The 27,338-nt window shown below is 46.0% G+C and overlaps 1 protein-coding gene across 2 annotated transcripts in view; it reads left to right on the top strand.

Annotated features, from left to right (window-relative positions):
* Positions 1-27,338, top strand: part of LOC141160888 (protein mono-ADP-ribosyltransferase PARP15-like) — a 71,751-nt gene that overhangs the window by 33,597 nt on the left and 10,816 nt on the right. For both annotated transcript variants that reach the window (XM_073645693.1, XM_073645692.1), the window contains exons 4-9: positions 11,462-11,635; positions 13,673-13,836; positions 16,477-16,597; positions 18,546-18,608; positions 23,948-24,124; positions 26,404-26,576. In XM_073645693.1, the coding sequence (XP_073501794.1) occupies positions 11,462-11,635; positions 13,673-13,836; positions 16,477-16,597; positions 18,546-18,608; positions 23,948-24,124; positions 26,404-26,576 (872 nt within the window). The remainder of the gene's footprint in view (positions 1-11,461; positions 11,636-13,672; positions 13,837-16,476; positions 16,598-18,545; positions 18,609-23,947; positions 24,125-26,403; positions 26,577-27,338) is intronic.

Here is a 27,338-nt window from a genome sequence, read left to right as displayed (position 1 = left end):
TTGCAACCTGATGGAGGTCAGTATAGATGGACTAATACAACAAGTCCCACACACAGCTAGAAGCCCAATATTTTTTCAGAGGTAGATGCAGAAAAAAATATATTCAGTTTGCAACCTGATGGAGGTCTGTATAGATGGATTAATAGAACAAGTCCCACACACAGCTAGAAGCCCAATATTTTTTCAGAGGTAGATGCAGAAAAAAATATATTCAGTTTGCAACCTGATGGAGGTCAGTATAGATGGACTAATACAACAAGTCCCACACACAGCTAGAAGCCCAATATTTTTTCAGAGGTAGATGCAGAAAAAAATATATTCAGTTTGCAACCTGATGGAGGTCTGTATAGATGGATTAATAGAACAAGTCCCACACACAGCTAGAAGCCCAATATTTTTTCAGAGGTAGATGCAGAAAAAAATATATTCAGTTTGCAACCTGATGGAGGTCAGTATAGATGGACTAATACAACAAGTCCCACACACAGCTAGAAGCCCAATATTTTTTCAGAGCTAGATGCAGAAAAAAATTATATTCAATTTGCAACCTGATGGAGGTCAGTATAGATGGACTAATAGAATGATGCTATGCCCAAAAGATTTTACTTCACTAGGTGCAGTAAAAAAATTGGTATTCTATACACAGGTGGTATATCTTGCAACACAGATAGGCTACTCCACTGACTAACACACTCTGCAATAGGCCAAAAAGGATTAGCTTTGCTAGATTCAGCCAAATGCTGTGAAAAAAACTTGCACAGCACTGGCACAGACCTGCCTGGCAAAAACTGATAGGAACTGATGTAACCTAGTCCTGAAAAGGACTCCAATTACAATTAGTCTTTACTCCCACAATCTATCTATTTAAGAGCACAGACCTGCCTGATAAAAGTCGTAGGAAATGCTGTAACCTAGTCCTTAAAAGGACTGCAATCACAACTATTCCCTACTCCCAAGCTATCTGTATATTTGTGCGAAAATTGGCTTGAAATTAACAAGGTATAGCGCACACAGCAACAGCGGTGCCGTCTAACACGCAGCTGCAGCAGTGAGAAAATGGTGGCGACGGGGAAAATGACTTGGTCTTATAGGGCAAGGACATGTGACATACACTGCCAATGACACATGCCCTTGCTTGTGTGAAAAAAAGCACTTCGCTCCGTGTGTGCGCTGCTGATAGGCTGACAGATTGCACCTCCCCACTGTAAATGCGGGAAAGAGAAAAAAAAAATGGAGATCTTCATTGTTCCTGCAGAGATCCATCCCCTGCCCCTCCCCCCACCCCGCTGTACACTCAAACTGCGCATTAACATTAATTTTCAGCATTACTGAGAAAAAATCCAGTTATGATTTTGGTGCACGAACAGTTATCGAACATAACCTCGAACAGCCGAATTTTTCTCAAATTGTTCGTGTTCGCCGAACGGCTCGAACACCGCCCAAAACAGCTCGAATTTGAGATTGGCGAACAGTTCGAGTAGAACAACGCTCATCTCTACTAGCGGGTACTGGCAGGTTCCTGTGGCAGAGGCTGACAAGGAGAAGACCGCCTTCACCACCCCGATGGGACTGAGCGAGTTCAACTGTATGCCCTTCGGGCTCTGCAACGCACCAGGGACCTTCCAGAGGCTGATGGAATGCTGTCTAGGGCACCGAAACTTCGAGACGGTCCTCCTTTACCTGGACGACGTGATCGTCTATTCGAAGACTTACGAGGACCATCTAAAGCACCTGGCCGAGGTGTTCGAAGCCCTGGCAGGCTACGGCCTGAAAGTGAAGCCTTCAAAGTGCCACCTGTTAAAACCGAAGGTCCAATACCTAGGACACGTGGTGAGTGCAGAGGGAGTAGCCCCCGACCCCGACAAAGTTACAGCCATCAAGAGCTGGCCAAGCCCCTCTAACATCAAGGAAGTGAGGCAATTCCTCGGGTTGGTAGGCTACTACCGATGGTTCATCCCCGGGTTCACTAAGATGGCAGCCCCTATGCAGGACCTCCTGATAGGGCAATCTAAATCCAGAAGTCACAAGCCACCCTTCAAGTGGGACAAGCCGGAAGAGGAGTCCTTCCACCAGTTGAAGATGGCCCTCACGGGGGATGAGATCCTGGCCTACCCCGATTATGGTCAGCCTTTTATCCTCCACACAGATGCCAGTAATGTGGGGCTGGGAGCCGTACTGTCACAGAACCAACTGGGCAGAGAAAGGGTGATCGCATATGCCAGCCGGAAGCTGAGGCCCACTGAAAGAAACCCGGAGAACTACAGCTCCTTCAAGCTAGAATTCTTGGCAGTGGTGTGGGCCGTCAAAGAACGGTTTAAGCATTACCTGGCCTCCGCAAAGTTCACCGTGTACACGGACAACAACCCGCTGACACATCTGGACAATGCAAGACTAGGTGCCCTAGAACAGCGGTGGATGGCCCGGCTATCCAATTACGACTTCACAATCAAATATCGGGCAGGCAGAACCAACGCAGACGCCCTATCAAGAATGCCCCACCTACCTGAAGGAGAAGACGACTCGGAAGAGCTGGAAGAAATAGAGCTCCCTGCGTTCCACCGGTATGGGGCCACTCAGTATTCTCACCGGGTAAGAGACAAAGACTTGGCCACCGTCATGTTCAACCCCTTACCCCACCACGGCTGGGCTGAAACGCAAGATAGCGACCCTGCAATATGCCTGGTGAAAGACATGTTAACCCAGGAAGACGCTAGCCCTGGCCCGGACGCTCCAGAGGAAGCCAAGCAGATATGGAAGGAAAAAAGCAGGCTATTCCTCTTCGAGGGTAAGCTGTGCAGAAGGCTTGTCAACCACCGGACGCACGAGCTAACCTGGCAGATAGTGGTCCCAAGGCGAGATGCAGCAATGGTCCTGGAGGCCTACCATGACAGAGCGGGACACTTCGGGTGGAAGAAACTGGAGTTCCTACTGAGAGAGCAGTTCTACTGGGTCGGCATGAGAAGGACCATCGAGAAGTGGAGCAGGGACTGCGGCCCATGTCACTTCAGAAGGAAGGACCGTACCAGCCAGCAAACACCCTTGAGGCCCATCGTCACCAGGCAGCCTCTTGAGCTGGTAGCTCTGGACCATGTGAAATTGGCTCCAAGCCTGTCGGGCTACGTCTATGCCCTGACAATTGTGGACCATTACTCCCGGTTCCTGGTAGTGGTTCCTGTTAAAGACCTGACAGCCCAAACAGCGGCCAGAGCCTTCCAGCAACACTTCTGCCGTCCACATGGGTATCCGGAACAGGTCTTGACAGATCAAGGTCCAGCGTTTGAGCCTGAAGTATTCCAGGAGTTCTGCAACCTCTACGGCTGTAAGAGGATTCGGACAACGCCTTACCACGCGCAAACCAACGGGCTGTGTGAGAAAATGAACAATATCGTCATCGATCTCCTCAAGACGTTACCCCTGGAAGAACGCAGCCTGTGGCCGGAGAAGCTGCCAGACCTGATTGACTTGTACAACCATATCCCTGTGAATGCTACAAATTGCACCCCGGCTTACCTGATGCGAGCAAGACCAGGTAAACTGCCGATAGACCTGGAGATGGGAGTCCTGACACCTGAGGACACCTCCCCAGACGCAGACTGGGATACGGAACGGCGGCTACAGTACAAGAAGGTACAGGAGAGTGTGGAGAGGAGTCTGGCTCAAGCGAGAGAAAAGCAAGAGAGGCTCTTCAACCAACACACCCCTGCTGGTCCCCTGGAACCTGGTGAGCAGGTCCTGAAGCGGAAGAGAAGGTTACACAAGCTGGATGACCAGTGGGAGAGAGACCCGTACACAGTACTGCAGTCCGACCATGACAACCCGAAGGTATGTGTGATTACCAAGGATGGAGGAGAAACCCCTAGCACCGTCTCCAGAGACCACCTAAAACGGTGCCCCGAGCAACTACAGAGTCCAAATGAAGATCAAGATGACCTTGAACCCGCAGAGGACAAGGAAGAGATGATCAGCACAGTTCTTGGAGAGTTCCCCCGGACCTGGACTCAGATAAATGGCGCAATAGTGATACCTGTCCTACACTTCCTTCAGCCTACCCAGCAGGAGCCTACAGGATGACAGGAAGAACAAGAAGAGCAAGCGGCCCCAGAGGCGGAAGAACCCACGCCAGCAGCCCAGGAGAGTCAACCCTCTGCTGACAGCGAGCCTGCCATGCCTGCGGTAAGCCAAAGGACCCGCAGACAGCTACCTGCCCTACCTGTACACCCAGCTAGTATCTGTACCCTCAATGATAGTGGGGAAAGCCAGGTTAGACCACCACCAGACAATGGGCTACGGAGGTCAACCCGGAGCACTAGGGGTCAAATGCCAGCTCGCTGGAAGATCTAAATGTAAAATGTATATATTTAAGGTGTTATGTTTGTACCCTGGTTATTAATACTGTTTTCCAGTTTTTCATAGTGACAAATGGACTAAAAGGTTATGAACTTTGAGTAACCTGGACTTCCTTGTAAATATGTTCGGAGCCTAACCAAAGGAAAGAATAAAGTCTGTCAAGGACTCGGGGCAAGGACAGACCCCCACCTGGTTAAGGCTCCCGTTGTGTTGGTGAAATGGACACCCGGTCACAGGCCATACTGTGACCTAAAGAACTCAATGTGTGGTGTTGTTTGCTGTTTTCTTCTCTGTTATGTTTATGTTATAATTTCTACCCAGCCCCACACAGATGCCAGTAATGTGGGGCTGGGAGCCGTACTGTCACAGAACCAACAGGGCAGAGAAAGGGTGATCGCATATGCCAGCCGGAAGCTGAGGCCCACTGAAAGAAACCCGGAGAACTACAGCTCCTTCAAGCTAGAATTCTTGGCAGTGGTGTGGGCCGTCACAGAACGGTTTAAGCATTACCTGGCTTCCGCAAAGTTCACCGTGTACACGGACAACAACCCGCTGACACATCTGGACAATGCAAGACTAGGTGCCCTAGAACAGCGGTGGATGGCCCGGCTATCCAATTACGACTTCACAATCAAATACCGGGCAGGCAGAACCAACGCAGACGCCCTATCAAGAATGCCCCACCTACCTGAAGGAGAAGACGACTCGGAAGAGCTGGAAGAAATAGAGCTCCCTGCGTTCCACCGGTATGGGGCCACTCAGTATTCTCACCGGGTAAGAGACAAAGACTTGACCACCATCATGTTCAACCCCTTACCCCATCACGGCTGGGCTGAAACGCAAGATAGCGACCCTGCAATACGCCTGGTGAAAGACATGTTAACCCAGGAAGACGCTAGCCCTGGCCCGGACGCTCCAGAGGAAGCCAAGCAGATATGGAAGGAGAAAAGCAGGCTATTCCTCTTCGAGGGTAAGCTGTGCAGAAGGCTTGTCAACCACCGGACGCACGAGCTAACCTGGCAGATAGTGGTCCCAAGGCAAGATGCAGCAATGGTCCTGGAGGCCTACCATGACAGAGCGGGACACTTCGGGTGGAAGAAACTGGAGTTCCTACTGAGAGAGCGGTTCTACTGGGTCGGCATGAGAAGGACCATCGAGAAGTGGAGCAGGGGCTGCGGCCCATGTCACTTCAGAAGGAAGGACCGTACCAGCCAGCAAACACCCTTGAGGCCCATCGTCACCAGGCAGCCTCTTGAGCTGGTAGCTCTGGACCATGTGAAATTGGCTCCAAGCCTGTCGGGCTACGTCTATGCCCTGACAATTGTGGACCATTACTTCCGGTTCCTGGTAGTGGTTCCTGTTAAAGACCTGACAGCCCAAACAGCGGCCAGAGCCTTCCAGCAACACTTCTGCCATCCACATGGGTATCCGGAACAGGTCTTGACAGATCAAGGTCCAGCGTTTGAGCCTGAAGTATTCCAGGAGTTCTGCAACCTCTACGGCTGTAAGAGGATTCGGACAACGCCTTACCACACGCAAACCAACGGGCTGTGTGAGAAAATGAACAATATCGTCATCGATCTCCTCAAGACGTTACCACTAGAAGAACTCAGCCTGTGGCCGGAGAAGCTGCCAGACCTGATTGACTTGTACAACCATATCCCTGTGAATGCTACAAATTGCACCCCGGCTTACCTGATGCGAGCAAGACCAGGTAAACTGCCGATAGACCTGGAGATGGGAGTCCTGACACCTGAGGACACCTCCCCAGACGCAGACTGGGATACGGAACGGCGGCTATAGTACAAGAAGGTACAGGAGAGTGTGGAGAGGAGTCTGGCTCAAGCGAGAGAAAAGCAAGAGAGGCTCTTCAACCAACACGCCCCTGCTGGTCCCCTGGAACCTGGTGAGCAGGTCCTGAAGCGGAAGAGAAGGTTACACAAGCTGGATGACCAGTGGGAGAGAGACCTGTACACAGTACTGCAGTCCGACCATGACAACCCGAAGGTATGTGTGATTACCAAGGATGGAGGAGAAACCACTAGCACCGTCTCCAGAGACCACCTAAAACGGTGCCCCGAGCAACTACAGAGTCCAAATGAAGATCAAGATGACCTTGAACCCGCAGAGGACAAGGAAGAGATGATCAGCACAGTTCTCGGAGAGTTCCCCCGGACCTGGACTCAGATAAATGGCGCAATAGTGATACCTGTCCTACACTTCCTTCAGCCTACCCAGCAGGAGCCTACAGGATGACAGGAAGAACAAGAAGAGCAAGCGGCCCCAGAGGCGGAAGAACCCATGCCAGCAGCCCAGGAGAGTCAACCCATGCCTGCGGTAAGCCAAAGGATCCGCAGACAGCTACCTGCCCTACCTGTACACCCAGCTAGTATCTGTACCCTCAATCATAGTGGGGAAAGCCAGGTTAGACCACCACCAGACAGTGGGCTACGGAGGTCAACCCGGAGCACTAGGGGTCAAATGCCAGCTCGCTGGAAGATCTAAATGTAAAATGTATATATTTAAGGTGTTATGTTTGTACTCTGGTTATTAATACTGTTTTCCAGTTTTTCAGTGACAAATGGACTAAAAGGTTATGAACTTTGAGTAACCGGGACTTCCTTGTAAATATGTTCGGAGCCTAACCAAAGGAAAGAATAAAGTCTGTCAAGGACTCGGGGCAAGGACAGACCCCCACCTGGTTAAGGCTCCCGTTGTGTTGGTGAAATGGACACCCGGTCACAGGCCATACTGTGACCTAAAGAACTCAATGTGTGGTGTTGTTTGCTGTTTTCTTCTCTTTTATGTTTATGTTATAATTTCTACCCTGTATCGTGTTTCTCGTTTAGTCCCGGAGTACTAAGCTTTCCTAGGGGGGAATGTGTCACCCCAGGCCTGGATGCCACAAACTTGTAAGGCTGTGTCTGAGAGCAGGAGGGAGGTTCTCTGGTCATGGACCATTTGCATGCCGCACCTCCTGTCCCAGGCCAGTAGGGGGAGCAGGCTGCCCCTATAAAAACTGGTATTGAGGGCAGGGTTAGAGAGACCAGGACCCACTTCTGAAGTATCCAGAAGGGTTCCCAGAAGAGAGGGACAGGTCAGCCGCAGCTGAGGAGTCCAGGAGGCAAAGGAGGAGCAGAAAGCCAGGGACAGAGGCGACGAGAGCCGGTCCTGGCAGAGAGAAACTACATACCGGACACTGGGATCCGAGGTTGTCAGGGTTGCAAGCCCTGCAGCAGAAAACCAACCCGCAAGGGATTTCAGTTCCCTTGACCAAGAAGCCTGGAGGTTCTGCCACACAGAGGGACCGTTACAGCACGGAGAAGCTACAGGTACCTAAGGCCCGAGTCGCTAGCCATACAGGCGTAGTACACGGCAAGCTCAGGGACGTGGGCTATCATACCACTAAAGGGGGAGATAGTCAGCAAGGGCAGAGAAAGAACGGTAGGCCTTCCCACTCACCCTGACCAGCGGAGCTCGCCCGAATGCCCTCAGACACCCAGGTCCATTCCTACCCTGTATTCCTGTTGGGTCTATGCTAAGATCAGTAAAAGACCCTGGACTGCATTATTGGACTCTGTGTGGTTACTGCTGCGCCTGCACCATCACCCCCAGCATCCTATCACACTGCCCTGAGGCTACACTCCTCCCGTGGGGAGTTGTACTATTCCCTGCTGCATCCCCAACACCAGCCTCAGCGGTCTGCCTTGCAGCGGCGGTCCTCCCTGACCGCAATCCACGGGTGGCGTAGTCGGACATTACCTAAAACACATCATAGACTACCACTGGTCTGACCACCCTGAGCCACGGGACCGGGTTGCCACTACTACTCCCAGCATTGCCATGAAGTCCGGTCTCGAGTGCCCCACGGCCCAGGGGGCGAGTTACAACTATATTGCATTGTTCCGTGACCATGATGGGTCAGCCTTGCTCATGTTTCTGCCATAGTCAGAGACTGGCTGCAATTACCATGTAACTAAATCAGAAAGGACAACTCAGAAGGTTACCATCTTCCAAAAATTAATGAAAAATAAACAATATTAAAATGCTATAGCAATTAAATATCTGTATTTGTGTGTCAAATTTTGATAGATTGACAATCTCTGACACAAAGCTCCAAATCCTCACCTTTTATTCTTTCAGAGATATTATGATATAATTCTGGCATTAGTAGCTGCATACATCCACGTATGGATGCCATCAGTCCGCCTGTGCTGTTTGTCCAGCTACTATCACGTCTCATATTTCTCGTACATTTGCTTCCAAACTGCTTGTTGAACATGTCTACCCTGAACTTCCCTCACAAATCTTATCCAACTCTCTATCTACCTGGCTTCTATCTGGCTTTCAACCCCAATGATCTACTGAAACTGTCTATAACTAAAGTCACAAATAAGCTGCCATTTGCCAGTGCCTTTATTTTTTACATTGCTCAGTTTTCCTCATTCTACACCTGTTCTCTGCCTTGTCCATTACTCAGTGTTCCAACATCTAGACTTGCCCTTCAATTTCTCTATTAATACTTGCTCCTCTTTCTAGACCTTTCCTCGGTCTTCTATGTTACTCTCTGCTCCTCCTTCTTCATGTCCTCCAGCTTCTGCATTACTCTCTGCTCTTCATCTTAGACCTGTTAGAAGGAGGAGGGATCAACTGAGAAAGTGGAGGACAAGTTTAGAATGAAGAGCAGGGACTAATGCAGAAACTGGAGGACAGGTGTAGAAGAAGGAGCCGGGAGTAATGGAGAAGGCAGAGGACAGGTCTCCAAAGAGGAGCAGGGAGTAATAGAGAAGCTGGAAAACAGGTCTATAAGGAGGAGCAGGGAGTAACGAACAATGCGGAGGACATGTCTAGAAGGTAGAGGAATTAATGGAGAAGGTGAAGGACACGTCTTGAAGCTTGAGTAGGAATTAAAGGAGAAAGTGGAGGACATGTTCTCCACATTCTTCGTTACTCCCTTGTTTTGGCTTCTAGACCCATCTTCCGCCTTCTCCATTACTGAGGGCTCTTCCACCTAGACCTGTCCTCTGTCTTCTCCACTACTCTGTTCTCCTCCATCTGGACCTGTCATCTGTCTTCTCCATTATTCTGTGTTCCTCCATCTAGACCCATCCGCTGACTTCTTCATTATTCTCTGCTCCTCCATCTAGACCTGTCCTCGGCTTTCTCCATTACTCTGTGATCCTCCACCTAGACCTTCTCTTCGTATGCGACACAATTGACCACTTACCTTCTCCATTGCTGTTTTTCTCCTTCTTCAAAATTGACCACTACTGTCTGTCACACTTTCATCTTCTGGCATCAATAACTTGATCTCCTCAAACCTCACCAACAGTCCATCTCCCATTGACACCTCACCTTCTCTCTGTTGGTTTCCTTCAAGGTTGTGTGTCCTGGAATCATTATTTCTCTAACGTTGACCCTCAAATTTACCTCTCTGGTCCAGATATTACTTCTCTTCTATCCAGAATTCCAGAAAGTCTATCACTTATATTGTCTTCTCCTGCCATTTCCAACTAAAAAATATTTTTCAAACCTTCTCTGCTCATATTGAGACAACAAAAATGCTGGTGCATGCCGTCATCTTCTCCCGCCTAGCTTCTACTTATGTACACTAAGTCCCGTTTGCACCTTTTTCATATACACTGCACCCTTCAATGTACAGTAGTTAGTTGCAGTTCCCATAGTTGCAGCCACAGTTAGAAAGAAGTTCATAATTGAATGGGGTTGTCCCATGTTGGTGATCACTTTTCTAAATGAGGACTGATAATTGCTGTATGTCCAGCATCTGAAGACCTTAAAGATTAGACAGCTGCACATTCCTCCTGCAGTAAATTACAATTATAAGACCACTTTTTAGGGAATATAATTTCTCATGACCATTTCTATGAGCAAGGTTGGAGTGTTGCAGGTGCATTTGTGGCACCCCAGGGGATCTGGTTGCCACAGTGGTAGAAATACCATGTCTAAGAGCGAGCATGGGTTTTCCTGGTCAGGAGCACTATTGCATGCAATGCCTCCTGCCCCAGTCCAGGGAGGGGAGGAACCTGCCCTTTATAAACTGGATCTGGGGCGGGGTTAGGGAGTTGAGTAGAGCAGAGGAGCACCAAGGAGCTCTGTAGGAGACAGGAGCTGAAAGCCAGGGATTGGAGCTGATAGAGCTCATCCTGGCAGAAGACGCAGAGAAACGGACACCGGAGTCCGAGGCTGTGAGGATATCCACATCCAGCAGCAGAAACCACCTGGCAGGGGATTTCAGGTCCTCTGGCCATAGAAAGCCCGGAGGCTCAGTCACACGCAAGGGACCGGCACCGCCATCGAGGAGCGGAAGGTACCAAAGGCCCCAAGTCACCAGCCAAACGGGTGAGCACCACACGGTACAGTCAGGGACGTGGGCTACTACACGACTACAGCAAGGTAGCCAGGAAGAGTGCAGTCAGACGGGAAGGCCTACACCTCCACCTGGCCAGGGGGACTCTTGTTCGCTCACAGACTGACCAGGCCTCTAATGTTAACCAGTACTACCGGCAGGGAATTCTTCATTACCAACAGTAAAGACCCTGAACTGCACTGCACGGACTCTGAGTCATTTCTGCTGCGCCCATGTACCACAACCCTCACCATCTACACACGCTGCCCTGAGGCTATACTCCTCCCGTGGGGAGTTATACTACCCTCTGCTGCGCACACATCAGCCTCAGCGGTCTGCCCCGCAGCGGCGGTTCTCAGTGACCGCAATCCACGGGTGGCGTAGTCGGACATTTCAACATTAAAAACCAAGTAAACAGATCCGCCACTGGTTTGACCACCCTGAGCCACGGGACCGGGTCGCCGCCACGGAGACTACAACCCCTGACATTACACAGAGACCCGGCTCCGGGTATTTCCCCCCCACACACGACCCAGCGGGCGCGTCACATTCATATATTACATTGATCTGAGTAACCCCCCATGTAATGCTACATTTTACATAGTTGGCCACAGCTTCTCCTGGAAAAAATCAACTGAAAACCAGTTGGATCATACAAATACTATAGTGCTTCTGCTTACTAGAAATTGGCCCTTATCGATCTGAATTGTCCACGTGAAAACATTTATATTTCTGTTCTTTTTTCAGCAAAACTTCCCAACGATGGCTGTGCTGTAACATCAGGTGGGAATCTCAAATGCAAATACTTAATTCATCTGATTAATGCTAAACCAGAAGTCATCTCCCAATCAGTACAGAAAGCTCTCAGGACCTGTGATCAGCGCAACGTGACGTCCATCAGTTTTCCCGCATTGGGCACAGGTAAATGACTTGATAATTAAAGGATTATTCCCATTTTTACAAGTTATCAGCTCTCCATATGATAGATGACAATCAGTGGTGGTCTGACTACTAGGACCCCCACCAATTCCAAGAACGGTGATGAAATGCCTTGCCTTAATAGAGGGTCTTCAAGTTCATAAATCAACATAAAAAAATGTAATTATATAGCAGATTCTGATTACTTTAATACACACATATATATATGCATCTAGTCCAGTAAAGACATGATAAAATATACAAAAAAAAAGAAAAAGTCTTAGAAGCCAAAGGACTTATGCACATGATCATGTGGATCCATAAGTCTTACACAGGATGGGGGAATGAGCTTTGTTTTCTCTTTTGCAAAAATATACATAAATGAGATTTAAAAAGTAAATTATGAAGCTAACTAATAGTGTAATTATGCCAGTTACCCCGATCATCTGTTAACTGCTCCAGTTCTGGGCACAGCTCCACTTCTGTATTTGTTTTGACATGTGACTACTGTTGTGTATGGAGGGGATTTCTTAGCAAAACCAGCCCCTTCCTCCTCTTAGTCATTGAAATGAGCAGTCAGCCAACCCCGTTCACACACAGCACACAAAATACTCTCTAGTGTCAAATCCAATGTGGATATGAAGCTCCTAGAACCGGAGAGAACATTTGAAGATCTCGGCACCCTGGATAATGAAAGTATATTAGTTTGTTATACATGCTCTTAAAATGTTATGGTATACATCTTTTTCATGGAACATCCCTATAAGATCTATGTTGTTGATGCGCCCCCCTGGGCCGTGGGGTACTCGGTGCCGTGCTGGTCGTTGCTAGGGGAGATGTCACAGTGGCGGTGACCTGGTCCGTGACCCAGGGCGGTCAATCAAAAGGGGGTATTATTTACAGGGGATTTTATAGTTTTATATATATATAGTTCGTGACGCCACCTGTGATATGCAGCTATATGGAGCCGCCGCTGCGGTGCAGATCCTCTGGAGCTGATGATGACGCAGCAGAGTTGGTTCAGCTCTCCACAGGCAGAGCTTAGCTCCAGGGCAGGGAATGTTGTAGTGCAGGGGTGATGGCGTAGATAATAATCACAGAGACAGTGGGGTGCAGTCTTCAGGGTCTTTACTCACGGTTGTTGCAGTCCAAGTTACAGGTACCGGTGTAACTTCCCTCGTCGTGCTGCGCTTACTCAGGGAGGGGTTCAGCCAACCCTCAGATATCTCCGGAGTACTTAGCGGGACCCCCCTCCTGTGCGTTCTCTCTCTCTGGCCGTCTCCCTTCACCTCATACCTAGTGTCCCAATCCGGTACCCGCGGGCCTTGTCGGGCGACGTCTGTTCCGTCCCCTGGGTCCTCTATGGTTACCTTCTTGGTGAGACTGATATGGACTGTTGGCTGCAGGACTTAAAATACTGCAGCCTCCGGTTTCTAGTTGAGAGACAAAGTCCTCCGTTAGTTGAGGGACCGGTCCCCTTTGTGTGGCCTGACCCCTCCACCTCCTGGTAGATTCGGGCATATGGGTGGCCTCCAGCACTGCCCGTACCCCTGGTGTCCCTTCCTCGTTCCTGGAGCCTTTCCTGCTCCTCTCCTTCAGTCCTGGGCCTCTCCTCAGGCCCTCCTCCTGAGCAGAGCTCCTACAGAGCTCCTGCTCTGAACTCCTCTCACTGTAGACTGTCCTGTACTAGAATGTTCCACCCTCTTTTTATATCACTTCCTTTCATGTGCTCCCCCAAACTTCTTCCTCCACCAACATCCACTACATAGTTCCACCCTTCAGCTAGGGACCAGGGACTGTGCTCTCCCTTAGGAGCAATCTCGCCTTGCCCCCACTGAAGTGGAATGTGTTGAATGCAGGTGTTAGGGTCCCGAGCAGTACTCCTTCCTTACCTGAGAGTGAGATACCACACCTCTGGGTGAGATGCAGTACCTCTGTGGCGACCGAACCCTCAGGGGTGCCACATTGTCCTCATTAAGTGAAAGCATTTTCTAAAATAATGTTTTAATGTAAAAAATTATTTTGCTTTTTTACTTTTAGGAGCAGCTAAACTAGATGCCCATAGTTCAGTGAAACTAATGTTCAAAGGATTTGACGAATACCTAAGCAGCCTTACCACAAAGAGCAACATTAATGAGATTGTCATTGTGGTGTTCGAGCAGAGCATTTTTGATATATATTCCACTTTTCTAAAAAATTACAAGGTACGTTAAATACTAATGAGTAGAGTTGGTGCAAATTGATTTGTAGGACCCGGTCGATCTGCCACATCAGTAATCTGTGGCCTCTGGACTGAAGCAATGATTACCGCCTCCTTCCTTACGGGATCTGCGGCTCTTCTTTTGAATAGCCAGCTCGGGACCAATGTCAATGTGCGTGACGTTGCAATGATGACATTGCCAGGATGGCTAATCAAAAGGGGAGGTAGGAATTCCAGGAGGCAATGAAGACATTGCCTGGATGGCTAATCAAAAGGGGAGGCAGGAATGCCAGGCGGCAATGATGACATCGCCAGGATAGCTAATCAAAAGGGGAGGCAGGAATGCCAGGAGGCAATGATGACATCGCCAGGATAGCTAATCAAAAGGGGAGGCAGGAATGCCAGGAGGCAATGATGACATTGCCAAGATAGCTAATCAAAAGGGGAGGCAGAAATGCCAGGAGGCAATGATATCGCCGGGATAGCTAATCAAAAGGGGGGACAGGAATGCTAGGAGGCAATGATGACATCGTCAGCATGGCTAATCAAAAGGGGAGGCAGGAATGCCAGGAGGCAATGATAAAATCACCAGGATAGCTAATCAAAAGGGGAGGCAGGAATGCCAGGAGATAAGAGCAGGTTCTCAGAGCTCGAGTGCAGCAGCCACAGATTATTCACGTGGCCAATGGATCATGTCCCATGAATCGATTCGCACCAGCTCTACTAGTGTGTCATCTCTTATGGCCATCATGTCTAAAGTTCCAGTGAGTTTGAAGGATGGCACTATGTATTTCACACAATCTTACTCTTTATTCTACCTTAATTACTTGCATTGGAAAATAAATGTTAAAGGTTCTTCCTGGATTATACAAAAGGCAGCATAAGTACCACAGCAATGCCTATATTGGAGTATACAGCTGTACCAAATACAGGCATAAACAGATATTTTCTAGGACCATCGCATTGATCACCTATAGGTGGGATAGGCCAGCAATATCACATCAGGAGGGCTTTGACTGCCACTACACCTTCTTATAAAAGACGTATCCATGAGTTATAAGGCCTGTGAAGCAATTGACCATTTGATTCATTAATTGCTTTCTTATGATATGTTGAAAGCACTGGCCCTTTAACCTGTGATGCTGAGTCACTACTCATAGGCAAGCCGTGAGACAGGGTAGTCAGGAGGTCCGAGGTCAGCTACCAGGAGGGCTCGTAGAAGAGAGGAGTAAGTCAAAGGTGTGGTCAGGAAACAGTCAAATGCCAGTAGGGTATATCAAAACCAGGGAGTATAACCAACTGATAATCAGAGGTCAAGTCTGGGGTCAAATACCTGTAGTCAGAGCGTGTCAAGTGCAGAAGGGATAATCCTCACAAATTGACACAACAGATCCAAGTTTATAAACAAGATCAGAAGTCAGACACAGCAAGTACACACACCTAACTAAAGCAAAGCTACAACCGACAATCTGCTGCTCACAGAAAGCCAGCTAAATACCTAGCAAAACACCTGAGGCTGGGAGGCACCTGGGGAAACACCCGCAGACCAGTCCAGATAGAGCAGCGATTGTCAGTCATTGTCAGCGCTGCTCTTCTGCACGCCAGGTATTCTGACACTGCTCTGTTGCCAGCTGGTTTCTAATGAGCTGAGCCGACAACAGAGAACGCTCCGTGATTGTGCAGATCGCACAGTGCACATTGTGCAGGGACAGAGCAGGGACTAGCCCAGACCCTGAAACAGAGGTCACTGATGACACTTCTATTCATGGAGGTGGCAGAGGCTGCGACAGTGACAATAGCCTCTGCCCCGATGACATTTTGTTTGAGTATCCCAGCATGCACTGGAATACTCAAATGTATTGTCATTACAAAGGAAGTGAAAAAAATTAGAATAGCAGTTAGTGTAGTTAGGGAACGGTAGGGAATTTTAATGCAAATATATTGGAAAATAGTTTAGATTACAACACTAAATAGATAGTGATTTAGGATGAAATTTTCTTCGACTTTGGAGCACCCCTTTAAAGAAGAATAGAGGTAAAGTTTTGGAATGGCCAAGTCATATTTCTGACTTTAAACTTATAGAAATGTTTTTGAAGGATCTGAGGATCTGAAGCGAGCAATTCATGGGAGAAAACCCTCTGAAATAACAGAGATGAAGCTGCTTTGTAGGGAGGAATAGGCTAAAATTGCACCAAGCCGATGTGTAGGACTAATCAACAGCTACCAGAAACATTCGATTGCATTTATTGCTGCATAAGGATGTCACACCAGTTACTGAAAGAAAAGGTTCACATACTTTTACCACTCACAAACATGTGACATCAGATCATTTTGCTAATATAAAAAAATACAAAGTCTAATATTTTTGACTCATTTGTTTGTTTTATCTAATTTTAGGATTTGTGTAAAAATCTAACGTAGCATTAGGTTAAATATTTACATACATGAAGAAATGTGAAAAATTATCAATACTGTAGTTCTCAAACTTTCAAGCACCACTGTAAAAATTAATAATCAGGGAATCTGCTCCTGATTTGTGCTGGCCATGGTTTGGCAGCTTGGATATCCTGACTTGTAGTAATGCGATTGTATCCATTGACGTTGTGGCATCAGATATAATAAATATTCTGGACTCTTTTCTCAGAGAAATTACTATCACTTCTCAGCCTATGGGACTAATATAGAACTAATCCAAGCAGACATCACGCAGCAGAAAGTAGACTGTGTTGTGAACTTAACGAACGCTACACTTGATCGCGCCTCTGGTAAGTACACAGCTTCAGTACCAGACACAGCTTCAGTACTAGGCACAACTCAGTTTCTTTCCTGATGTGCTCAGGGGTGGTTAAAGGATATGGACATCTTTTTGTATTTTTGAGATTTTATATTCTTTTTACTTAAAATGTTATTCCGCTGCCCAAAAAATTATTCCCTAACTGGAAATCCAACCACTGAGCTTTCTCCAACAATTCCACAGTCAATGAATAGAGTAGAGGTCGAGCATGCGTACCTCTGCTCCATTCAAGATGGGCCTGCACAGCTCAGATTTCAGAGAACCAGAGCCTAGATCTCGGGATTGCTGGGGGTCCCAATGGTTGGACAGCCGACCTCCTTCATGATCAGCAAGTTACATGATTTTTGGGGAATAACTATTTAAATGCATATTTTTCAGGCTAAAATTAATTTTTGCAATTGACTTCATTGAAGGGGTTATCCAAAACTATTTTATTTTTTTCTTATGGGCATAAGAAATTACAGGCAGGTAGTTGCTACCTGCCTGTAATTGACAGCTGGCTCCCTGCTGCCTAACTGCGGGGAGCCAGCTGTCAATCAGCATGACATCAGCAATCACGCCCCGTCAGTAGACCAGCTCTTGAGAGGAAGGGCTGCTCCATTGACGTGAAATCGTAGAATCAATGGCAGGAGACGTCTGTGACCGTTCTGAGCCGGCGCCGGGCAGAACAGACAGGTAGTAATCACTGGCAGGAGCAGTCTGTGATCACTCTGAGCCGGCGCCGGGCAGAACAGACAGGTAGTTGCTAACTGACAGGGCGTGATTGCTGATGTCATGCTGATTGACAGCTTGCTCCCTGCAGTTAGGCAGTAGGGAGCCGACTGTCAATCAGCATGACGTTGGAAGTCCCGCCCCTTCAACAGATCAGAGCGAAAGAAAAGACTCTGCTCTGTCAATGTGAAGTCACCGGAAGCTGCAGAATCTTTGCCAGGAGCAGTTCATGACTGCTTTGAGCCAGCAAAGATCGATGCTAACTACCTGTCTGTTCTGCCTGGCGCCGGCTCAGAGTGATCACAGACTGCTCCTGCCAGTGAGTCTACCGCTTCACGTCAACGGAGTAGCTCTTCCTCTTCCAGGCTGCTCTATCGACATTAGTTAGCAACTACCTACCTGTCAGTTCTTACCCCCATGAGAAAAAAAAATAAAATAGTCCTGGATAAACCATTTAAACATTTTGCACTATTTGACTTTTACATTATTTCCCTGCACATTGAAGGAGTTAACTAAGGATCACTCATTGAGCTTGTTCTGACAGAGTTTCTAACTCCTTTGTCTGTGTTTTTCTCAGCTGATTTAAGACCACATCAAAGTTCATCCCTCCTTTATTGTGGTTTGTGGTTATAAATCAGCAGAAAGGAGCTCAGAAACAGTCATTACAGAGTTCCAGACTCTTCATCAGAATAAGCTCACTGACAGATTCTCAGTTGATCTCCTTCTGCAGCCATCAATGAGTAGGAAAGCAAACAGCTTTAAATATCCTTTAAAACTTCATACAATCCTAATATTCTATCGTTTTGTGTATACAGCTCCACAGCGGGACATACTGTTACGACTGAAAACTCTGGGTCAAGCACCCCTACTGTCTGGCATTACTGCCCTCTCTTTTTCTCTTTGTATTTTAGCAGGAAGAAAGGGCAGAGAGGGCAGAGTAGTAGCAGATCAGAGTATGGATTGTTTTCATACTGTATATGTCTGCATACAAGATCCATATAAAAGAGGATTTGTAGGGTATTTTTAATTAAGGCCATTACATTTCTTAAATGATTATTCATTGCACATTTTTCTTCTGCATTTAATAGTCTCTATGTGCACATAGCCTTAAGATGTCTCATGTTTCTAAACAATAAGACAATATATTAACATACAACAGCTAATATTTGGTTATGTTGTGATAACATATTATTTTTCATGTGTTTCAGGGGTTTCTAAGCCTATACTGAATGCAGCAGGGAACGGTGTTAAGGAAGAATGCAAGAAGATTGGTATGTCTTATGTTCCTTAGATGGGCTATGCGTAGGATAAGCTATCAATATCAGATCAGTGGATTTCTGACTCCTGACAGACCAACCTACAGTGGTGGCCAAAAGTATTGGCACCCCTGCAATTCTGTCAGATAATACTCAGTTTCTTCCTGAAAATGATTGCAATCACAAATTCTTTGGTCTTATTATCTTCATTTAATTTGCTTGCAATGAAAAAACACAAAAGAGAATGAAGCAAAAGTCAAATCCTTGATCATTTCACACAAAACTCCAAAAAAGGGCTGGACAAAAGTATTGGCACCCTCAGCCTAATACTTGGTTGCACAACCTTTAGCCAAAATAACTGCGAACAACCGCTTCCGGTAACCATCAATGAGTTTCTTACAATGCTCTGCTGGAATTGTAGACCATTCTTCTTTGGCAAACTGCTCCAGGTCCCTGATATTTGAAGGGTGCCTTCTCCAAACTGCCATTTTGAGATCTCTCCACAGGTGTTCTATGGGATTCAGGTCTGGACTCATTGCTGGCCACCTTAGAAGTCTCCAGTGCTTTCTCTAAAACCATTTTATAGTGCTTTTGGAAGTGTGTTTTGGGTCATTGTCCTGCTGGAAGACCCATGACCTCTGAGGGAGACCCAGCTTTCTCACACTGGGCCCTACATTATGCAACAAAATTTGTTGGTAGTCTTCAGACTTCATAATGCCATGCACACGGTCAAGCAGTCCAGTGCCAGAGGCAGCAAAGCAACCGCAAAAAATTAGGGAACCTCCGCCATGTTTGACTGTAGGGACCGTGTTCTTTTCTTTGAATGCCTCTTTTTTTTTCCTGTACACTCTATGTTGATGCTTTTTGCCAAAAAGCTCTACTTTTGTCTCATCTGACCAGAGAACATTCTTCCAAAACATTTTAGGCTTTCTCAGGTAAGTTTTGGCAAACTCCAGCTTGGTAAGAAGTGGGGTCTTCCTGGGTATCCTACCATACAGTCCCTTTTCATTCAGACGCTGACGGATAGTACGGGTTGACACTGTTGTACCCTCGGACTGCAGGGCAGCTTGAACTTGTTTGGATGTTAGTCGAGGTTCTTTATCCACCATCCGCACAATCTTGCGTTGAAATCTCTCGTCAATTTTTCTTTTCCGTCCACATCTTGGGAGGTTAGCCACAGTGCCATGGGCTTTAAACTTCTTGATGACACTGCGCACGGAAGACACAGGAACATTCAGGTCTTTGGAGATGGACTTGTAGCCTTGAGATTGCTCATGCTTCCTCACAATTTGGTTTCTCAAGTCCTCAAACAGTTCTTTGGTCTTCTTTCTTTTCTCCATGCTCAATGTGGTACACACAAGGACACAGGACAGAGGTTGAGTCAACTTTAATCCATGTTAACTGGCTGCACGTGTGATTTAGTTATTGCCAACACCTGTTAGGTGTCACAGGTAAGTTACAGGTGCTGTTAATTACACGAATTAGAGAAGCATCACATGATTTTTCAAACAGTGCCAATACTTTTGTCCACCCCCTTTTTTAGGTTTGGTGTGGAATTATATCCAATTTGGCTTTAGGACAATTCTTTTTGTGTTTTTTCATTGAAGACAAATTAAATGAAGATAATAAGACCAAAGAATTTGTGATTGCAATCATTTTCAGGAAGAAACTGAGTATTATCTGACAGAATTGCAGGGGTGCCAATACTTTTGGCCACCACTGTATAAACTCATTGAAGGGGTCATGATCCAGCACCACATTCCATTAGTCGACCCATCATCACAACTTACCCCCTATCTATAGGATAGGTGATTCTGATCCATTTCACTGTGCTGTATTTTTTATTTATATAATAATGTTTAGACCATCCAATTTTCAGGCGTTTGTGTCATTAAAAGCTAATATTATTATGTGCATTATACCTATACTGTGACATCACTGTGTGCATTACCCTGTCCTGTGACATCACTTTGTATATATGCATTGTCCTGTACTGTTGCATCACCCTGTACTGTGCCCTGTACTGTGACATCACTATGTGCATTGCGCTGTACTGTGGCATCATCCTTCCTGTGCTGTGCCCTGCACTGTGTGTGCATATAATCTACAGTACAGACCAAAAGTTTGGACACACCTTCTCATTTAAAGATTTTTCTGTATTTTCATGACTATGAAAATTGTACATTCACACTGAAGGCATCAAAACTATGAATTAACACATGTGGAATAATATACTTAACAAAAAAGTGTGAAACAACTGAAAATATGTCTTATATTCTTGGTTCTTCAAAGTAGCCACCTTTTGCTTTGATGACTGCTTTGCACACTCTTGCCATTCTCTTGATGAGCTTCAAGAGGTAGTCACTGTAAATGGTTTTCACTTCACACGTGTTCCCTGTCAGGTTTAATAAGTGGGATTTCTTGCCTTATAAATGGGGTTGGGACCATCAGTTGTGTTGTGCAGAAGTCAGGTGGATACACAGCTGATAGTCCTACTGAATAGACTGTTAGAATTTGTATTATGGCAAGAAAAAAGCAGCCAAGTAAAGAAAAACGAGTGGCCATCATTACTTTAAGAAACAAAGGTCAGTCAGTCCAAAAAATTGGGAAAACTTTGAAAGTGTCCCCAAGTGCAGTTGCAAAAACCATCAAGCGCTCAAAGAAACTGGCTCACATGAGGACCGCCCCAGGAAAGGAAGACCAAGAGTCACCTCTGCTTCTGAGGATAAGTTTATCCGAGTCACCAGCCTCAGAAATCGCAGGTTAACAGCAGCTCAGATTAGAGACCAGGTCAATGCCACACAGAGTTCTAGCAGCAGACACATCTCTTCAACAACTGTTAAGAGGAGACTTTGTGCAGCAGGCCTTCATGGTAAAATAGCTGCTAGGAAACCACTGCTAAGGACAGGCAACAAGCAGAAGAGACTTGTTTGGGCCAAAGAACACAAGGAATGGATATTATTAGACCAGTGGAAATCTGTGTTTTGGTCTGATGAGTCCAAATTTGAGATCTTTGGTTCCAACCACCGTGTCTTTGTGCGACGTAGAAAAGGTGAACGGATGGACTCTACATGCCTGGTTCCCACCGTGAAGCATGGAGGAGGAGGTGTGATGGTGTGGGGGTGCTTTGCTGGTGACACTGTTGGGGATTTATTCAAAATTGAAGGCATACTGAACCAGCATGGCTACCACAGCATCTTGCAATGGCATGCTATTCCATCCGATTTGCGTTTAGTTGGACCATCATTTATTTTTCAACAGGACAATGACCCCAAACACACCTCCAGGCTGTGTAAGGGCTATTTGACCAAGAAGAAGGTGATGGGGTGCTATGCCAGATGACCTGGCCTCCACAGTCACCAGACCGGAACCCAATCGAGCTGGTTTGGGGTGAGCTGGACCGCAGAGTGAAGGCAAAAGGGTCAACAAGTGCTAAGCATCTCTGGGAACTCCTCCAAGATTGTTGGAAGACCATTTCCGGTGACTACCTCTTGAAGCTCATCAAGAGAATGCCAAGAGTGTGCAAAGCAGTCATCAAAGCAAAAGGTGGCTACTTTGAAGAACCTAGAATATAAGACATATTTTCAGTTGTTTCACACTTTTTTGTTAAGTATATAATTCCACATGTGTTAATTCATAGTTTTGATGCCTTCAGTGTGAATGTACAATTTTCATAGTCATGAAAATACAGAAAAATCTTTAAATGAGAAGGTGTGTCCAAACTTTTGGTCTGTACTGTATGTACTGTGACATCACTGTGTGCATTACCCTGTACTGTGGCATTACCCTGTGTGTTACATGTACGCCGCCTAAGTTCAGATAGGGCGAGACAGGTTTCATGAATTCTTTGGAATCCTGGGGGAATCGTTACTCAGGGCAACCATAGGCTGCAGCTTCTCTCAGGCACATAATAGATTCAATTGCTGACCAGACACATCTGACAAGAGTCTTTTTCAACAGTTTAACAGTGGAGTTTAATCTGAAGCACGGCCAGTGCAATTCAGGGATATTACAGCAACAATCTTCATTACAGTACAGTCTGAGTTTCTTGAGCAACCAGCTCCAGTAACAATACAGTAGTTTCTTCAGAAGGCACAGTATTACAGTCTCTTCGGTAGCATAATTCAGCATAGATTAGATCTATTAGCAGCACACTTCTATGCATACAGAACCACGGGCTTTTCAGTCACAAGGACACAATAGTACACAGCATTCTTTATCCTGCATGGAGATGGAGGGGGAGAGGGTTTGATGAGGGAGATAATCCCTGTGACATGATTCCTTCCAGTCCTTAGCTTTCTGCCTGATAATATTCTGCACTGTTAGCACAGGGAGTCTATCTGACCTGTGTTTAGCTTCCCTCCTGGACCTGAATTCTGTTCACTTGCCTTCTGTGAGATACAGATCACACACCACCTTTCTCTTGGGCTCCAGCCAGTCTAATAAACAAGTTCCCCACAATCCCCCTGTGGCTCTGCTAAACACTCCCTGTCTCCTGTGACTGTGTTAACCCCTCTAGTTGCTGGATGCTTCTGAAGCACAACACTTCCTGTCTCTTGTGACTGTGTTAACTCTTATAGTTGCTGGATGCTTTTGAATCAACAGCACTACTTCTGCATGTCACATATGCTTTGCCCTGTACTGTGACATCACCCTGTGTATATAATCTATGTACTGTGACATCACTGTGTACTTTGCACTGTACCATGACATCACTATGTTTATTATCCATGTAGCTGTACTGTGGCATTGCCCTGTGATTTGCTCTGTACTCTGACATCACTGTGTGCATTGCCCTGTAGTGTGACATCACTGTGTGCATTGTCTTTACTGTGACATTACCCTGTGCTTTGCCCTGTACTTTGACATCACTGTGTATGTTTTATCCATGTACTGTGAGGTCACTGTGTGCACTACCCTGTATTCTGGCATCACTATGTCTATTATTCTTGCCCTGTGTATTCACTATGTGTATGGCTCCCATAACTATGTACATTACTTTCTATTGTACACCGTCACTGAGGTATGCTTTCTTTGTACTGTTACATCAATGTGTGCAATTCATTGCGTAACATCACTTTGTGCATTATTTTTGTGCTTAGAGCTAGACACATTGCATAGAAACCAAAATAACTGTACACTTCACCAACATCTCAGATGCTATAATACAGATATCGGAGTCCCATCCCCAGGATTGCTCTGGGAGCTTATGAAAGAGTCACCCCTTTTTAAACTGGTACAAATCCATGATTTGCTTGTGCAGTCTTTTTCTGTTGACAGACTCCCTTTTTATTAGAAAAAAAAATATATAATTGTCATGTGGATACTTGAAATTAACAAAGCCTATTTTTTAGGGGTTTTACAACAGGACAAAGTTGCAATTACAAGTGGAGGGGAACTCAAAGCCAAAAAAATCATGCATGTCATTGGACCACTGACCGAGTCAGGTTTTGAACCCTCAATTGAAAAAATTATTCTGCAATGTGATGAACTTAATTTTGCAAGTGTTGCACTGCCAGCCATTGGTACAGGTAAATTAACCAGTAGCATAATTATTGGGGTGTAGATGCTTAACTTGGCCGAAGGTTCCCATAAGAGTTAATTTAATATTTCACATCATCACATTCAGGTTGGAACATTCAAACATAATCAAATAATGGGGACAGTGACGATAATGTCTGTAAATTGACTGAATTGTAAAGCGCTGCGGAATATGTTGGCGTTATATAAATAAAAAGATTATTATTATTATTTAGGGAACATCATCGAAACAAACAAAATGCAGTAAAAAATCTAGAAACCATATATATACTGTATATATCATGCAAAGCACTAGAGAAAATATTAAATTGCCAATTATTAAATTAAGGAGAACTGATATGGTCAATAGTATAGTGATAAGAAAAAGTATATCGTATATACACATTCAGATGCTGATGTGCATAAAGTACTAGGTAAGCATACTCCTTGCATTTGTAAGCAGATGGAAGTTTTCCCCACATTCCCCCTTGAAGACACACGTATTGCTGCAGTGTATTTTGATGTTCAGTGTGTTTAGTGATCTGTGATATTAGTCGTAGACTAGTGTGCTGCCCAGCACTAGGTAGTTAACAGGGAAAGACAGAGTTAATGTTTGAGACTGACCCAGAGTGGGAGGGGATATAATGAAGGGACAGAGGGAGTTTCCTGTCAGGAAGGCAGATAGGGCTTAGCGTGCAGCAGAAGCAGACCTATGGTCTGACCATTGAGCAGCAGAGCCGCATAAAGTGCATGTCCCTAAAGTGAGAAGAGACAATGGATAGCGTGATCCTGAGTAGAGACTTGAAAAAGTGATAGAAGGAATAAGTGATTCTTCAGAGAAAGAATCTAGTGGAGGAGGCCTAGCAGGACGGTCCCAAGTTCGCAAGCCAAGGAGGTAACGGGACAACCAGAGCAGGAAACGCGAGATGAACAGAGAGAGCCATGCGGTAGTACCATGGTGTCGGCAACCAGAGAAGTTAAGTAATGGCCATAGTGGCATAAGTAGTTCCCCTAAGAGGAAAAAGACACAGAACCACAGGTTGAGAAATAGGACTCTCGCTAACTGGACTGTAGTGCCATTATTGGGGACAAGGGAGAACTCCAGGAGCACAGTGCAGGATTGTGGTGAAGGCAGAGGAACTAACTGAGGCAGAACCGAGCGAGTTTAGGAAGGAAGGAAAGAATGTGTATGAACATGTTCTTTGTGTTAAGAGAAAAATCCATGAAGATTTGCACCCGCTATCCACTGTACATACTCTTCCCTACATTATTGTTCAGTAAAAGACAGTTTATTTTTGAGGGGTGGTTTTGACCTGCAGTGAAGCTTCGAGGTCATCCACGAGTTTAGGACCTGTCATCATATTTTTGTGGAGAAAAAGAAGGTGGAAACCGAGCACTTGCTGCGGAGAATGCACAATCTCTCGAAGGGTACACGAGTAGTGTTCTTTAAGATGGACAGCTCTCGCAGGTGGTACGCGGTCAGTAAGGTATGCGATTGTACAGCAGCTTTCGTGAGCTGGTGGAAGGCAGGGAGGGCCTGGGAGAGAGCCATGGAGAACGACTAATCTGGATCGGGGACGTCTATCACATCAGAAGAACGTTGGAAGCTGCCCTCACTGTCAAAAGGGTCGTACATGGTCAAAGTCATGCCTGGAGCAGTGGCTCATATTCACATACCTGTGGTACCCTTTGGTATTAGAGGCTGGACAGCCTGCAGAGCAGGCTAAAGAAGGAGGCCCAGAAAGAATAGGGAGATTGTCTCCGAGTCACCAAGAGGAGGAAGAAGGAACCCTCAAGGACAAATGAACAATGCTTGAAGAAGTCGGGAGGATGGAGGAGCTGATGTTATGCCCGTTGCACTCCTTCGAGTCTGGAGCAGTTGGAGGTTCCAGAAAAGCCCAGAAATCTACTGAACCATAATGTATGATGTATTTTAAGCCAAGATGGAAATTGGCTGATGATTGGTACAAGCTATTCTTTTAGACAGTGTTCGCATTTGCCTACATAGCAGATGTCATATTTGAGAACATCGATGTGTGCAGCAATATTCTTGCTGTCAAAACAATGGAGATCACAAGAAAACACGATGGGACCCATTGTAAGAATCCAAGGGGTTCCGGCAATATCCATTGTACGATGGACCTGACACAGCATCATGGTTTACGTTAAGTAGAAACCTCAATGCCGATGTGAACACAGCAGTACCCTATGTGTACAAGTGGGGAGATCATTATTTATGCATATGGTGAATATGCCGCAGTATCGAATGAGGTTATCTTCAATTTTTCAGGCACGGCTGGTGTTGATCCAGAAGTTTCTATCAAGGCTATTTTGAATGGCATTTTAAGCTGCTTATCAAAAACGTCTATTCCGAACCTTCAAACCATCTCTATAATTGTCTTTGAAGAAAACATTTTCACCACTTATCTTCAGGTCTTTCAAGCCAAGAGCGCAGATTTACTGGTAAGGACTATTGTATCAGAAGTAAGATTAGAACCGAGTATAAGGTTGCTATGTATATATATCATAAATATCCGCATAATCTCCATACTACAACCTACTCTTAGGACCATATATCTCAGGCCATTCGTATACAGAACAATATATACCGAGGTGCCGAAGCAAGAAATACTACGAATGTATGGCCAATATATTGGAAAAATAGAAAATCACTTTATTGAGAAAAAGATCATTAAAGTCATACGGGACTTCAGTGGCACAACATATGTCAAAAAGAAATTACACATAGATAATTAAAACATAATTAAGAACAGACACCAGTTGTCGCCACAGGGTGCAGATATCACATTCATCATTATATTCAATTGCATTTATATCGCACAAGGGAACACTGTGAGAATGGTATGTATATTCATATACATGGGGGCTGGAAGGAGGTATCACAACAAGATATACATAGCCACAAATAGAGCCTCACTTATGGTCCTACACCTAAAATCCACCCGCCATAGATGTAAATAACTCAAAGAACACATATCAAAAAAAGAGAAAACATGATTCACCTTGTGTACACATAGAATCTGCCCGCTGTGAGACTCCCTGACGTGCGTTTCGGCGCTCCTGCCTTTGTCAAGGGGATGACAAAGGCAGGAGCGCCGAAACGCGCGTCGGGGAGCCACACAGCGGGCAGCTTCTATGTGTACACAAGGTGAATCATGTTTTCTCTTTTTTTGATATGTGTTCTTTGAGTTATTTACATCTATG

The sequence above is a fragment of the Phyllobates terribilis genome, unplaced genomic scaffold, assembly GCF_046119375.1.
Source record: "Phyllobates terribilis strain yellow unplaced genomic scaffold, ASM4611937v1 Scaffold_9__5_contigs__length_417890890, whole genome shotgun sequence".
Taxonomy (NCBI): domain Eukaryota; kingdom Metazoa; phylum Chordata; class Amphibia; order Anura; family Dendrobatidae; genus Phyllobates; species Phyllobates terribilis.
This window is presented reverse-complemented; position numbering and strand designations above follow the sequence as displayed.